This window comes from Octopus sinensis, linkage group LG23 (assembly GCF_006345805.1).
Source record: "Octopus sinensis linkage group LG23, ASM634580v1, whole genome shotgun sequence".
Lineage (NCBI taxonomy): Eukaryota > Metazoa > Mollusca > Cephalopoda > Octopoda > Octopodidae > Octopus > Octopus sinensis.
Window position 1 is genome coordinate 4,627,280 of NC_043019.1, and position 15,983 is coordinate 4,643,262.

Here is a 15,983-nt window from a genome sequence, read left to right on the forward strand (position 1 = left end):
CCATTACTCTAAAACGAAATTGTGTAAATCTCATCTATCTCTATATATAAATGGCAAAATGTCTGTGTGCTTGTGTGTCCTTTATACAAATCCACAATTTTTCAGTTAGAGTGCTCACACTTTCTATGGTCATTCAAAACCGTCCAAGGGTGGTCATGCACATCTTTACATTTCCCCAGCCACCCCACAAAGCCATTTAAAAAAATCAATAGAAGTGACTTTTTTGTGAATTTTCTATCCAAAACCCAATCAAAATGCCCGAAACTTGATACGCCAATTGAATGCCAGCTAGCTGTATGCGATTGGTCGGAAATTTGGACAGTACTCGTGTGTATGTGCGCACGCACGCAGCTGTAGTGCTAGTGTTATATAAAATGTGTATGTGATGTAGTTATGGGCTTTGTGGTTGCAATGCTTAGTACCAGGAGGAGTAAAGCTGTTATTGTTTATATTACTTCCTGCCTCTTTACATATCGGTTTCATTCTGAAGATAATCCTCAGATAAGAAGGTTGGATTGTTATGTTCAAATAAGTGCTGCCTTAGCTGTGCGGTAAGAAGTTTGCTTCCCACCCACATGGTTCTGGGTTCAATCCCATTGCGTAGCCCTGGGCTGACCAAAGCCTTGTGCATAGATTTAGTAGATGGAAAGTAGAAGTAGGCGCAGGAGTGTCTGTGTGGTAAGTAGCTTGCTAACCAACCACATGGTTCCGGGTTCAGTCCCCTTGGGCAAGTGTCTTCTGCTATAGCCCCGGGCCAACCAATGCCTTGTGAGTGGATTTGGTAGACAGAAACTGAAAGAAGCCTGTCGTATATATGTATATATATATGTGTGTGTGTCTGTGTTTGTCCCCCTAGCATTGCTTGACAACCGATGCTGGTATGTTTATGTCCCCGTTACTTAGCGGTTCGGCAAGAGAACCGATAGAATAAGTACTGGGCTTACAAAAGAATAAGTCCCGGGGTCCATAATTTGTAACAATTTGCCATTGATGTTTGTTGTGACAACTGGCGTCTTTCTCATGAAGTTGGTATAGGAACTTCATCAATAGGCATAGGAGTGGCTGTATGGTAAGTAGCTTGCTTACCAACCACATGGTTCCAGGTTCAGTCCCATTGCGTGGCACCTTGGGCAAGTGTCTTCTACTATAGCCCCGGGCCGACCAATGCCTTGAGTGGATTTGGTAGACGGAAACTGAAAGAAGCCCGTCGTATATATGTATATATATATATATATATATATATATAAATTCGTTATATATGATTCGTTAAATTTTGGTAGTGATGACTTATGTCCCTCTTAGCGTGTGGCATTTATGTAATAATGCCCTCTATACAATATATATATATATATATATATGCGTGTGTGTGTCTGTGTTTGTCCACCTAGCATTGCTTGACAACCGATGCTGGTGTGTTTATGTCCCTGTCACTTAGAAGTTCGGCAAAAGAGACCGATAGAATAAGTACTGGGCTTACAAAAGAATAAGTCCCGAGGTCGAGTTGCTCGACTAAAAAGCGGTGCTCCAGCATGGCCGCAGTAAAAAATGACTGAAACAAGTAAAAGAGAGTAACTGTAGAGGACTTGTTTTCCTTTTTCTTTCTTTTTTCCTTTTTTTGCTGTAAACTTCATGTTGCCAACTTTGTTTTCATTTGCTGTTTTTTAGTGCGAGATCACAAACTTCTCAAGGGAGCCGAGCTGAATCTACTTCCAGCGACAGTGCTGCTTCAAGTACCCGTCCCGTGACTGCCACTGCTGCCCTCCCTTCGCAGACAACTGAGACAACACCCAGCAGCAGCAGCGGCAGCAGCAGCACTAGTAGCACCACCACTACCAGCACCACTGCTGCCATTTCCAGCAGCGGCAACTCTGCAGCCACCAAAACTACCGACACCCCCAGACAACAGATACAGTTGAGTGATTTACAGAGCATACTGTCCAATATGCATGGTAAGTTTTTGGTACTCTGGATAACCCTCACACCACTGCAATTTACTATTCCCATGTTCCCTACTTATTATGTAACACCTCAACTAAATCACTAGTTTTAGAATGACAATAGTGATTTAACACTGGATGCCCTTCCTAACGCCAACCACTCCGTGAGTGTAGTGGGTGCTTTTTGTGTGCCGCCGATACAGGTGCCAGACAAGGCTGGCGAACGGCCACGCTCGGATGGTGGCGCGTAAAAAGCACCATCCGAGCGTGGCCGTTCACCAGCCTCGTCTGGCACCTGTGTCGGTGGTACATAAAAAGCACCCACTACACTCATGGAGTGGTTGGCGTTAGGAAGGGCATCCAGCCGTAGAAACACTGCCAGATCTGACTGGAACCTGGTGCAGCCTTCGGGCTTCCCAGACCCCAGTTGAACCGTCCAACCCATGCTAGCATGGAAAGCGGACGTTAAACGATGATGATGTTACCATATTTCTTTCAAACTACAGTCTTTGTTTTAATTAAATCTTAAAATAATGAAGAGGGATCTTTTCGGTTTGAATGGCAGTTTTTAAAAATAATTTCCACGTAACTAAACACTTTTAAACTTCGTATACTGGTAGAATGTGTTTATAAAACATCTTTTTCTCTTGGCTTTATTGAGAAAATTCTATAGTTTGTAAGATATTTGTTGTTTTTTTTCTTCAATTTCTGCAATTTCAACCAATCAATGACGTCTATTGAGGTAAAAAAAACATTCTGAGCCGTATGAATAAGTCCCTCGTTTAAGAAACAGATTGGGTTTGTTTACATTTCTGAAGGAAAAAAAGATACCCTTCCCCCCACCCCTAACCTTAAAATAGATTGAAATGCAATAGATCGATACTAGAGTCATAATTATGGGTGACAATTTCATATGACACCGCTAGAAAAAAATGCCGGTCAAACCGAAAAGATCCATGGAGAGAAATGCGGCCTCTGTCAAAAGTCATTGAAAAGGTTGCAAGTAGCCACGAAAGAGCTTTGACAAACAAAAACAATACAAATGACTAATTGGTTAAGCAAATTAAACAAGAAGGGAGAGGATGAGAGACACTGTTAATTATATTAGTTAGTAGTTAAGTTAGTGTTAGCATGTTTAACGCAGGGAGCATAAACAAATAATTGGTTGGTAAGGGGGTGAACCCCTCAATGTTAAAATCTACCCGCCTGACTGGCACATAAAAGCATCCACTACACTCTCGGAGTGGTTGGCATTAAGGAAGGGCATCCAGCTGTAGAAACTCTGCCAGATCAAGATTGGAGCCTGGTGCGGCCGTGTGGTTTGCCATCCCTCAGTCAAAATCGTCCAACCCGTGCTAGCATGGAAGGCGGACGTTAAACGATGATGATAATGATGATGATGATGTTTGAATTATACTGGTGAGTGTGGGAGACAATTCTGGACCCATTTTGGTCTTGTCAGAGTAGTGGTGGCAGAATCACTTTACTCTTTTACTTGTTTCAGTCATTTGACTGCGGCCATGCTGGAGCACCGCCTTTAGTCGAGCAAATCGACCCCGGGACTTATTCTTTGTAAGCCCAGTACTTATTCTATCGGTCTCTTTTGCTGAACCGCTAAGTGACGGGGACGTAAACACACCAGCATCGGTCGTCAAGCAATGCTAGAGGGACAAACACACACACACACACACACACACACATACATATATATACATATATATGACAGGCTTCTTTCAGTTTCCGTCTACCAAATCCACTCACAAGGCATTGGTCGGCCCGAGGCTATAGCAGAAGACACTTGCCCAAGATACCACGCAGTGGGACTGAACCCGGAACCATGTGGTTGGTTAGCAAGCTACTTACCACACAGCCAGTCCTGCGCCTTATACAAACATACATAGTGTAGCCTGGTCAAATTTCAAAACAACTTCAGGAATCCTGGATGCCAAACTGTAATAATGTGACCACTTTTCCATTATGAAGTAGACATCATCCAACTATTGATCGTTGGAATACTAGGCTTATGAGGTACCAATGTCTTGGGCCAGAATATGTCCTACCTTCACCATAGAAATGTTACAGATGATTCTGGTAATCTTAGTGTCTGTCATTTGGCAATAAAATGGAAATCTGTTTTGTCCATAATTTGTAACAATTTGCCATTGATGTTTGTTGTGACAACTGGCGTCTTTCTCGTGAAGTTGGTATAGGAATTTCATCAATAGGCATAGGAGTGGCTGTGTGGTAAGTAGCTTGCTTACCAACCACATGGTTCCGGGTTCAGTCCCACTGCGTGGCACCTTGGGCAAATGTCTTGGGCCGATCAAAGCCTTGTGTGTGGATTTGGTAGATGGAAACTGAAAGAAGCCCGTCATATATATATATATATTTGTGTGTGTCAAACCGTCAAACCCATGCTAGCATGGAAAACGGACATTAAACGATGATGATGATTTTGTCACATAAAAAGCACCCAGTGCACTCTGTAAAGTGGTTGGCATTAGGAAGGGCATCCAGCCATAGAAACCAGGCCAAAACAGACTGGAGCCTGGTGCTGCCGTCTGACCTGCCAGCTCCTATCAAACTGTCCAACCCATACCAGCAGAGGAAACAGATGTTAAAAGATGATGATGATGACTTTCTGTTTCTATGATGCATTAAATATACTTTATTCCTGAGAGACATTTGAACCTCTTACAACTTTTCACTAGTTTCTTGTAGAGAAAAAAAAATTCTTGCTCAGAACAAAAAGGTCCTAGAATACCCCTAGTCAGCTATGAGTACCTTCTAATAGAATAAATACCAGGTTTTTTTTTTTCAAAGTCTGGAGCTTATTCTATCAATCTCCTTTTTGCCAAATCATTGATGAATGTGTTTCAAACACTTAATTCTCTTCAGCACCAGATACTGTTCTTGGCTGCACATGTTTGTCCTTTTGTCTATTTTGTGAAAAATGTAGGGAAATTTTGTTTTCAATATTCTAATAACATTCCATTTAATTTTTTTCAGTTCCAGTTGACAAAGTTCAAGACAGTAAGTACTCGGCACTTATTCTGCCAGTTTTCTAATTGATATAGCAGGAAAAATATGAAATATTTCTGACAATGGCAACATACAAGTTTCCATCAAATCACACAAATCATCAGATCTTTGAACCGTGCTGGTGGCACGTAAAAAGCACCATCCGATCGTGGCCGTTTGCCAGTCTAGTTTGGCACGTAAAAAGCGCCCACTACATTTAGGAGTGGTTGGCGTTGGGAAGGGCATCTAGCTGTAGAAACACTGCCAGATCAGACTGGAGCCTGGTACAGCCTCCTGGCTTCCTAGACCCCAGTCGAACCATCCAACCCGTGCTAGCATGGAAAGCGGACATTAAACGATGATGATGATGTTTCTAATTTAGAGCAATTAACAGTTTTTCAGGAGAGAGCTTTAATTGATTATATTGATCCTGAAGGTATAAAAGACAAAGTTGACCATGGCAGGATTTGAACTAGGGATGTGTGGTGCTGAAATAAATATTGCAGAGCATTTTTCCAATACCTTACCGATTCAGCCTGCGTATTGCCCGATTAGTGGTTCCAGACACATCATCATCATACGTGGAGCCAACTAGGTCCAATCTTGTTGGCAAGTCCCATGCCAGCCCCTCTGCATCCTCCGATGTGATGTTGAGCCTCTGGAGATCTTCCTTAATCACATCCATCCATCTGGTTTGGGGCATGCCATGAGGCCTGTTCTAACCCAAAGCTGTTGTGTCAAATGAGAATATAGGCCTTGTACAAGGCCCCAATAATCTTGCTGGAGGCGGAGGATATGTCTGTACCAGTGCATGCAATGGCTAGCTATGAGGTGAGACTACAAAAGAAGCGGCATGTGTATGTGTGTGTTTATATATATATATTTTATTTTGCTTCACCACACACCGAACTTTAGAAATAGCAGCCAAAGAATCTAGCTATTTCTTCTACTGTAAGAAACAACTCCCAGACAGTATATACTCAAAAACATATCACGTAGGCAGATAAGGAAAACAATGGAATTCCTTGTTTTTCATTGCTATATATATATATATATATATATATATATCTTCGAAACGTGGAGTAGATGAAACAAAGGCGGCTGAAGAAGGGGAATTTTCCTTGTGTTATTTGTCCTGTACTCTATTTTTTCGTTGTTTAAGAAAAATGTCCATTTCCTTGGTTTTGTGTTTATGTTTTTCGTTTCTCATTGTGTTCGACGTGTTTTTGGTGTCCTGTACCCATATATGCATGTATATATACATGTAGTATATATGCATATGTTTTATTTATTTAATTTATTGTATGACGGAACTCACGCATCCATTTCTAAGTAAGATTATTCTTAATATATATATATATATAGTTGTGTAAATAAAATAATAAAGGTGGCTATACACAATATAAAGCCAAAAGGGAAAAATTCATTTGTCACTAATTGTGACTGACGGTGCAGGGTAGCACCTACATTGCTAGAAATAAAAGCTAAAAAAAACTCTTTGCTTCAAGGAAGCAAAGTTCCCTACACTGACAGGGGAGATAACCACCCAACAGCAAGCAAGATCACCATACTGGTCTAGTTTCGTTTAAAATTTAAGTTTATCAGTAGTGACCTCTCCATTACTTGCTCTTTCTGTCTATCATATATATATTATATATATATATATTATATATATATATAAAGAACAAAAGCCATTTAAGAAACGCACAAAACCGTTAGATTCACTTCAACATTTAAATTTAATTTGTCAAAATATTTTCTTCGCTTTGAGACCGCGACCTGTTCACTGACAAAGTTTCTAGATGCAGCACAAAGTTTTGTCAGTGAACAGGTCGCGGTCTCAAAGCAACGAAAATATTTTGACAAATTAAATTTAAATGTTGAAGTGAATCTAACGGATTTTGTGTGTTTCTTAAATGACTTATAAACACCTTCCACACTGCAATTGTTTTCGGTCCAGCACACGATCTCAGATCAAGTCACTCGCTATGCAAGTACATCTCCGTAATATATAAATATACGTGTATATATATATATGCATGGCATTATTGAATCAGTATATTTTTTTTGTTTCCTGGTGGTCATCAATTTTCTGTTCTCTTTTCTAAGGTATCGAACTCTCTCAAGTCCTGAAACCGGACGACATCATCCCAATTTTGGCCAATTCTGAGATACAGCAGCATCTTCTGCAATATCTTCCCGAAGGAGAAATGTTGCCACGCACTGAAGAAGAACTTCGCAATACAGTTCAGTCACCACAATTCCAACAGGTAAATTAGAAATTTGATTCACCTTCTATCAATCTGCATTGCATATTTCTCCTTTCGTCTCCCTTGTTCTTCAAATTCCACTGACTGGATGGTCACTATTGAACTTTTAGAGATTATGTAAATTTGTTAATTTGCATGCACTTCAAACCCACGCTGACATTAGTGCAGAAAAGGGTAAAGAAACTAGGTTGTTGTAAAATGCAAATATTTTGTTTGATGTTCTCTTTTCTAAGGTATTTAACTCTCTCAAGTTCTGAAACCGGATGACATCATCCCAATTTTGGCCAGTTCTAAGGCACAGCAGCATCTTCTACAATATCTTCTCGAAGGAGAAATGTTGCTTTGCACTTGGCAACGAGTATAGCGAAGAATTCCAGGTAGAAGTAGGGGTTCACCAAGAATCAGCCCTCAGCCCCCTCTTATTCATCATAGTCCTCCAGGCAATAACAGAGAAATTCAAGACTGGCTCCCCTATACCGATGACCTTGCTCTCATAGCGGAATCACTACCAGAACTAGAAAAGAAATTTCAGGTGTGGAAGCAAGGATTAGAATCGAAGGGCCTTAGAGTCAACGTTGCAAAAACCAAAGTCCTAGTAAGTAGGAAGGTGAACACACCACAAAGTCTGCCAATCTGTAGAAAAAGTGTAGGTAGAAACTCCATAAAATGACCTAGTGTAAGCTATGGATGCAGAATATGTACAGCAACATCAAAAGAAGGTTAACCGGGAAGGTAGATTTTGTGTATGGCAGATGCACAGAGGCAATAAACACCGCAGATGCTCAGGAAACTGACTCCATCACATGCTGGGGGAAGAAACTAGAAGTAGTTGATAGCTGCCGCTACCTAGGTGACCGAGTCTGTAGTCGGGGTGGATGCTCTGCAAGCGTTGCCACTAAAATAAGAATAGCCTGGTCAAAGTTCAGAAAGCTCCCTAATCTTCTGGTGACAAAGGGCTTCTCGCTCAGAGTGAAAGGTAGACTGTATGAAGCATGTGTGTGTACTGCCACGCTACATGGCAGTGAAACATGGGCTGTGGCTGCTGAGGACATGCATAAGCTGGCAAGGAATGAAGCCAGTATGCTCTGCTGGATGTGTAATGTCAGTGTGCATACTCGACAGAGTGTAAGAAATGTTTGACATAAGAAGCATCAGGAGACCTATTGAGTCAAATCAAAATCCAATCAATGGAAACTGTAGTTGTGGTTGTTACCAGTACTGGTGGCACGTAAAAAGCACCATTCATTAATGCTTGGGTCGCTGCTAGAGTCACCTGACTGGCTCCCCATGCTGGTGACACATAAGAAGCACCATCCGAATGTGGTCGATGCCAGAACCCCTGCCCCAACTGGCTCCTGTGCTGGTGGCACGTAGAAAGCACCATCCGAATGTGGCCAATGCCAGTGCTGCCTGACTGGCTCCCATACCAGTTGCATGTAAAAAGCACCCACTACACTCTTGGAGTGGTTTGCATTAGGAAGGGCATCCAGCTGTAGAAACATTACCAGATCAGATTGGAGCCTGGTGCGGCCACCTGGCTCGCCAGTCTCCAATCAAACTGTCCAACCCATGCCAGCATGGAAAACGGATGTTAAACAATGATGATGATGCAGAATTATTAGAAATTAAAACAGAACTTCTCTGAAAGATTTTTGTGTTGAACTTTTCTAATCTAATACAATGGACCATGCCAGTTTTCAATCACACTTGTATTATGTTGTGTGAAATAATGACAACTGCTGGTTCTAAGACGTACAGGCCTCAGATATTAGGAAATGAGAAAGCAACTCCTGTATATGATACATACTTTATTGCCCTGGTGATATAGAAAGCTGAATTGACTTCAGTTGAATTTGAACCCTGTAACTTAAACGTTGGTCCATTTGATGGCAGTTCATTTCCAGTGATCTCCGCCAACTGTGTATCCATCTGTGCCTCTCGGTGTTCAACGACACTCTTCAGGTTATCCTGAAAGGTTCAATGCCATGCCGTTTCCGTGGCCATCCCCATATTCCCCTTCCTGTTTTTGTATATCAACAATCTGGTTGTTACAAGACGTGAGCATCCAGTTGCATTCTTCATTCTATCGGCTATGCTCTCAACATTTCTTCGTTTCTGACCTGGTCATTGTATGAAATTCTCAAGAGTTTCCTCAAGGGATCTTTTTGGTTTGAACGGCAGTTTTTTCTAGCGGTGTCATATGAAATTGTCACCCATAATTATGATCCTAGTATCGATCTATTGCATTTCAATCTCTTTTAGGGTTAAGGTTAGTTAGGGTTAGGGGTGGGGGAAGGGCATCTTTTTTTTTCTTCACAAATGTAAATAAACCCAATCTGTTTCTTAAACGAGGGACATATTCATACGGCACAATGTTTTTTTTACCTCAATAGACATCAGTGATTGGTTGAAATTGCAGAAATTGAAGAAAAAAAACAACAAATATCTTACAAACTATAGAATTTTCTCAATAAAGCCAAGAGAAAAAGATGTTTTATAAACACATTCTACCAGTATACGAAGTTTAAAATATTTTAGTTACCTAGGAATTGTTAAAAAAACTGCCGTTCAAACCGAAAAAATCCCACATCAAGTATCATTTACGTTTTCTTCCCCCGTTTCATTTGCACAGAAGTTTTAGTAGCATGATGGAGTTGTAAAAGGGAATCCTGATGTTGGTGTCCAAAGGACCAGATTTTATACATTCACTGAAATACTATGATTGCCATTCTGATTCCACATTTATTTAACATCAATTTCAGCATCTCCATCACACAAATCGCATAGACATGAAAATATTAAAAAAAGTTATAAATCCACCTCAGATAACCTGATCTACATTATTTACATTATTTACATTCAACGGATATTTGTCCTCATCTTCTTTGTTGTAAACAACGTTTCAGCTGGTATACCTTCCAGCTGTCATCAGGTGTCTTGGGGGAAATTTCGAACCTGGGTTCTCATTCCTATGGTATTTTTCGATGTTATTATTATTATTATTCAGGTCACTGCTTGGAATCGAACTCAGAATCTTGGGTTAGTAGCCAGCGCTCTTAACCCCAAGATTCCAAGTTCAGTACCAAGCAGTGACCTGAATAATAATAATAATGATATTAATAATAATAATAATAGCAACATCGAAAAATACCTTAGGAATGAGAACCCAGGTTGTTATTATTCAGGTCACTGCCTAGAATCGAACTTCGAATCTTGGGATTAGTAGCCTGCGCTCTTAACCACTACGCCATATGCCCGTGGGCAATTATGGAGTGAATTTTAGGGAGCTTAGGAATGAGAACCCAGGTTCGAAATTTCCCTAAGACACCTGATGATGGCTGGAGAGCATATCAGCCTAAATGTTGTGTTCAAACGTAAGTAATGTAAATAATTCCTCGTCTCTTAAATATCGAACTGTATTCCCTGATCTTCCGTTTCTTTCATTTCAGGCCCTTCAGTCATTTAGTGCAGCATTGCGGTCACGTGAACTCGGTCCATTAATGACACAATTTGGTCTTGGTGATGATGTCGCTAATGCAGCTGCCGAGGGAGGTAGGTGTATTGTTTCTCTGTCGTAAAGTCAAAGCACTCGCTTTCCTTTCCCTTAACACTGTGGTTGTGTGGTAAGAGGTTTGCTTCCCAACCACATGGTTTCAGGTTCAGTCCCACTGTGTGGAACCTTGGGCAAGTGTCTTCTACTTTAGCCTCAAGTGCCAACCAAAGCCTTGCTAGTGGATTTGGTAGACGGAAACTGAAAGAAGCCTGTCGTATGTGTATCTGTTTGTCCCCCCACCATCACTTGACAACTGATGTTGGTGTGTTTACACCCCCATAATTTAGACTGAAACAATTAAAATAGTAAAAGAAGGGTCACTGAAAAGTCCCTGGTTTTGGGTAAAAGAAAATACAGGAGAGTCAGTTAATTGTGATTTTATTTCAACATATTCCCCTCTCAGATTCCCTTATTGCAGCAGTCGTTCAGTTTTTCCAAAGCCCTGTAAAAAGGAGTCAGAACGTTGGGCCTCCAGCCAAGCTTTTTACAATGCCCTTAAAGCCAGGAACTTCTCAGCGCCTTCTCTTACACACAATCAAGGCAGTTGCTGCTGTTTCCAGTGGTCAAGTGCCTACCATGGAAAAGGCCAAAAGAGGCTGGTGTCATGTGATCTGGTAGTCTTGACAGCAGAAGTAGCAGTGCTTGTCTGCTGCTGGTGATAGCTATGATGTATTTTAATGCCCCCCCCCCAGTGCATGAGGGTTTTTTTTTGCTTGGTAAATATCGCAGTATTCTTACACAACCTCGTTTAAGCGGTGAATATTTTATCCAAATAATGATTAGCATTTATATAACTTTATTTGGATCTTTTCTGTTTGAACGGCAGTTTTTTCTAGCAGTGTCATATGAAATTGTCACCCATAATTATGACCCTAGTATCGATCTATTGCATTTCAATCTATTTTAGGGGTGGGGGGAAGGGTATTTTTTTTTCCTCAGAAATGTAAATAAACCCAATCTGTTTCTTAAACGAGGGACATATTCATACAGCACAGAATGTTTTCACCTCAATAGACGTCATGGATTGGTTGAAATTGCAGAAATTGAAGAAAAACAACAAATATCTTACAAACTATAGAATTTTCTCAATAAAGCCAAGAGAAAAAGATGTTTTATAAATACATTCTACCAGTATACGAAGTTTAAAAGTGTTTAGTTACCTAGAAATTATGTTAAAAACTGCCGTTCAAACCGAAAAGATCCCTTTATTCCTGTTTCTTCAGGTGTGGGGGGGGGGGGCAGTTTCATGTCCGTACTGGTGGCACATAAAAAGCACCATCCGATCATGGCCATTGCCAGCCTCACCTGGCCCCTGTGCCAGTGACATGTAAAAGGCACCATCCGACCGTGGCCGTTTGCCAGCCTCGTCTGGCACGTAAAAAGCACCCCATACACTCACGGAGTGGTTGGCGTTAGGAAGGGCATCCAGCCGTAGAAACATTGCCAGATCAGACTGGAGCCTGGTGCAGCCTTCTGGCTGGCTTCCCAGACCCCCAGTTGAACCGTCCAACCCATGCTAGCATGGAGAGCGGACACTAAATGATGATGATGATGAAAATGTGGTAGCTATTTGTAAATTGCACTCTACTCCGAAATAAAAATTTTTTTTTTTCTTTGCCCCCTACTAGATCTGGAAGCATTCGTGAAGGCCCTGCAAGAAGCCCAGAAAAAGAAGGAAGACAAGTAGGATGTACTTAGTGGATGCTTTTCTTTTTTTTTTTTTTTCTTTTCTATTGCTTGCTGTTACTTGTGTTTTATTGGAATAAATTTTCACTGGTAATTGATCCAACACATTAGAAGAAATAAAGGAATAAATAAATAGTATGTTTCTTCTGTACTTTAATATACATACATACATACGCACACACGCACATATAAACTTTTTTAAGAATTTGAAACCGTTTTCATTAACAATGTGTATATGTGTGAGTGGAATTTTGTGTGTGTATGTGTTTGCAAGTGTGTGTAGAACTCTTCAAAAGAAATCTCTACACAAGATATCACAGATGGCTCTACATAGTCTTTTCTCTCTGTTTTGTTTTGTTAATTAGGCTCAGATTTTTGATTTGAAGATTTTTTAAGGTTTTAATTATTGCTAGGTGTGTTTTGTTTTTGTTATTTTTCTTTACAAGAAAACAACAAAATAAAGTTTGAAAAAAAAAAAAAAAAATTATAGAATTTGTACAGGTGGGTTGAATATCATGAGATGACTATATCAGTGAAGAATTTAGTATTTTGTCAGAATGATTGAGGCCTTTTTTTTTTTTTTTTTTCCCCCTGTTGCCTACAATTATTCCAAGTCATTATTTCAAACCTTGTAAACCAGTGATAAATTATGTTTTGACGAAGTTTTATATGTACAATGATGAACTGATAGCACGCATCGTTGCATCGAGTTACGTTTAGCTGTAAGCGGTGAGGGTAAAAATGAAATAGTTGAGCATTTATCAGGGATCTCTTATTTTCTTTTCTTTTTTTTTTTTTTTTTGTCTCTCTTGATCTGATGCAGCGATTGTTTCAAATTAACCTAAAACACTTCTGCTTGTCACGTGGAATTTTGGTTTTGAATAAAACCGAATCGATGCGAAATTGTGTGTACAGTAATGGCATGTAGCCATAGACTTTAGCAAAGAAATTTATGCATTTGTGTCGCTCATCAAAATGAGTTACGTCCGTTGCAAGAGCCTGGGAGCATCCTGGGCAGCGAAATGTCCAGCGAGAGGTCACCTGCAAGTAAAGAAAGAAGGAAAAAAAACTTGATTACAACAAAAACATACTCTTTAGAAATGTTAGTGTTGGGTTAGTTCAGGTGCTGTGGAGAGAGAAATGAACTGATTTGGTAAGTTTTGTTATTATTCTGAGAAAGTGAGAGAACCTGTGTAATACTATTTTATTTGCCATCGATCGAAATTGAACCAATCCTATGACTGGCACCCGGCAGATGCCAGGACCCCTGGACTGCAGATACGTAAAAAGCACTATCCGAATCGTGGCCGATGCCAGCGCCGCCTCGACTGGCTTCCGTGTCGGTGGCACGTAAAAAGCACCATCCAAATCGTGACCGAAGCCAGTGCCGCCTCGACTGGCTTCCGTGACGGTGGCACATAAAATGCACCAATCCGACCGTGGCCGATGCCAGCCTCACCTGGCACCAGTGCAGGTGGCACGTAAAGAGTACCCACTACACTCACGGAGTGGTTGGCGTTAGGAAGGGCATCCAGCTGTAGAAACACTGCCAGATAAGACTGGAGCCTGGTGCAGCCTTCTGGCTTCCCAGATCCCCGGTCGAACCGTCCAACCCATGCTAGCATGGAGAACGGACGTTAAACGATGATGATGATGTAGGACAAGATACTGTGATAGCCTGGGCTTCAGAGGCCCACAGCTCTTCAATATCCTCCCGAAGAACTTGAGAGACCTGCATGGGGGTGGATGCAGATGTCTTTAAAATAAAACTGGATCTCTTCCTGTCAGGTGTCCCAGATGAACCAACTTCATGACAGGAGGTGCAGATGAGGGCAGCTGCATCAAACTCTCTCATGCACCAAATGGCAATTGCTAAAAAGCATTCGTGAAGTAAAATCATGTAGCAACACCAAATGGCGGTGCCCCAGCATGGCCACAACTCGTGATAAAATAAATAAATAAATATTGAATTTGATAAGAGCTGGTGACTCCCACCACTCCACACATCTGATCAACTTTCAGGAGCGGAGATATAAGGGTGAAGAAGGCCAGGAAAGACAAACAAAATCTGTTTACTTAACATTAGAGGCATACTCTTTACTCTTTTACTTGTTTCAGTCATTTGACTGTGGCCATGCTGGAGCACCACCTTTAGTCGAGCAAATCGACCCCGGGACTTATTCTTTGTAAGCCCAGTACTTATTCTATCGGTCTCTTTTGCCGAACCGCTAAGTGACGGGGACGTAAACACACCAGCATCGGTTGTCAAGCAATGCTAGGGGGACAAACATACACACACACATACATATATACGACGGGCTTCTTTCAGTTTCCGTCTACCAAATCCACTCACAAGGCATTGGTCGGCCCGAGGCTATAGTAGAAGACACTTGCCCAAGATGCCACGCAGTGGGACTGAACCCGGAACCATGTGGTTGGTAAGCAAGCTACTTACCACACAGCTACTCCTGCGCCTGTTGATCACAACAAAAACATACTCTTTAGAAATGTTAGTGTTGGGTTAGTTCAGTTGCTGTGGAGAGAGAAATGAACTGATTTGGTAAGTTTTGTTATTCTGAGAAAGTGAGAGAACCTGTGTAATACTATTTTATTTGCCATCAAGATGTAGGACAAGATACTGTGATAGCCTGGGCTTCAGAGGCCCACAGCTCTTCAATATCCTCCCGAAGAACTTGAGAGACCAGCATGGGGTGGATGCAGATGTCTTTAAAATAAAACTGGATCTCTTCCTGTCAGGTGTCCCAGATGAACCAACTTCACGGCAGGAGGTGCAGATGAGGGCAGCTGCATCGAACTCTCTCATGCACCAGATGGCATTTGCTAAAAAGTATTCGTGAAGTAAAATCATGTGGCAACAGAAAATGGCGGTGCCCCAGCATGGCCACAGCTCGTGAGGTGAAACTAAATAAAATAAATAAATATTGACTTTGATAAGAGCTGGTGACTCCCACCACTCCACACATCTGATCAACTTCCAGGAGAGGAGATCTTGAAGCACTCCGTCGGTTACGACGACGAGGGTTCTGGTTGATCCGATCAACGGAACAGCCTGCTCGTGAAATTAACGTGTAAGTGGCTGAGCACTCCACAGACACGTGTACCCTTAACGTAGTTCTCGGGGATATTCAGCGTGACACAGAGAGTGACAAGGCCGGCCCTTTGAAATACAGGTACAACAGAAACAGGAAGTAAGAGTGAGAGAAAGTTGTGGTGAAAGAGTACAGCAGGGATCACCACCCCCTGCTGGAGCTTTTAGGTGTTTTCGCTCAATAAACACTCACAACGCCTGGTCTGGGAATTGAAACCGCGATCCTACGACTGCAAGTCCGCTGCCCTAACCACTGGGCCATTGCGCCTCCACACGGGCGGAGATATAAGGGTGAAGAAGGCCAGGAAAGAAAAAAAAACAAAACAATCTGTTTACTTAACATTAGAAGCATGCTGAAAAAAATTAACATTTATGGTCCCTACAACAATATTCAGAAGCTGGTCTGT

At 41.4% G+C, this 15,983-nt stretch overlaps 2 protein-coding genes across 2 annotated transcripts in view; one reads left to right on the top strand and one right to left on the bottom strand.

Moving 5' to 3' along the window:
- The window catches only part of LOC115223439 (proteasomal ubiquitin receptor ADRM1), a 33,988-nt gene extending 21,383 nt beyond the window's left edge, over positions 1 to 12,605 (top strand). Inside the window, exons 6-10 of the mRNA XM_029793994.2 lie at positions 1,666 to 1,949; positions 4,947 to 4,970; positions 7,068 to 7,228; positions 10,678 to 10,780; positions 12,410 to 12,605. Of these exons, the coding sequence (XP_029649854.1) occupies positions 1,666 to 1,949; positions 4,947 to 4,970; positions 7,068 to 7,228; positions 10,678 to 10,780; positions 12,410 to 12,468 (631 nt within the window). The 3' untranslated portion in view covers positions 12,469 to 12,605. The remainder of the gene's footprint in view (positions 1 to 1,665; positions 1,950 to 4,946; positions 4,971 to 7,067; positions 7,229 to 10,677; positions 10,781 to 12,409) is intronic.
- A 377-nt stretch (positions 12,606 to 12,982) lies between these two features.
- LOC115223438 (exostosin-like 3) overlaps positions 12,983 to 15,983 on the bottom strand; it is a 76,012-nt gene continuing 73,011 nt past the window's right edge. Inside the window, exon 8 of the mRNA XM_029793993.2 lies at positions 12,983 to 13,508. Coding sequence (XP_029649853.1) covers positions 13,299 to 13,508 — 210 coding nt within the window. The 3' untranslated portion in view covers positions 12,983 to 13,298. The remainder of the gene's footprint in view (positions 13,509 to 15,983) is intronic.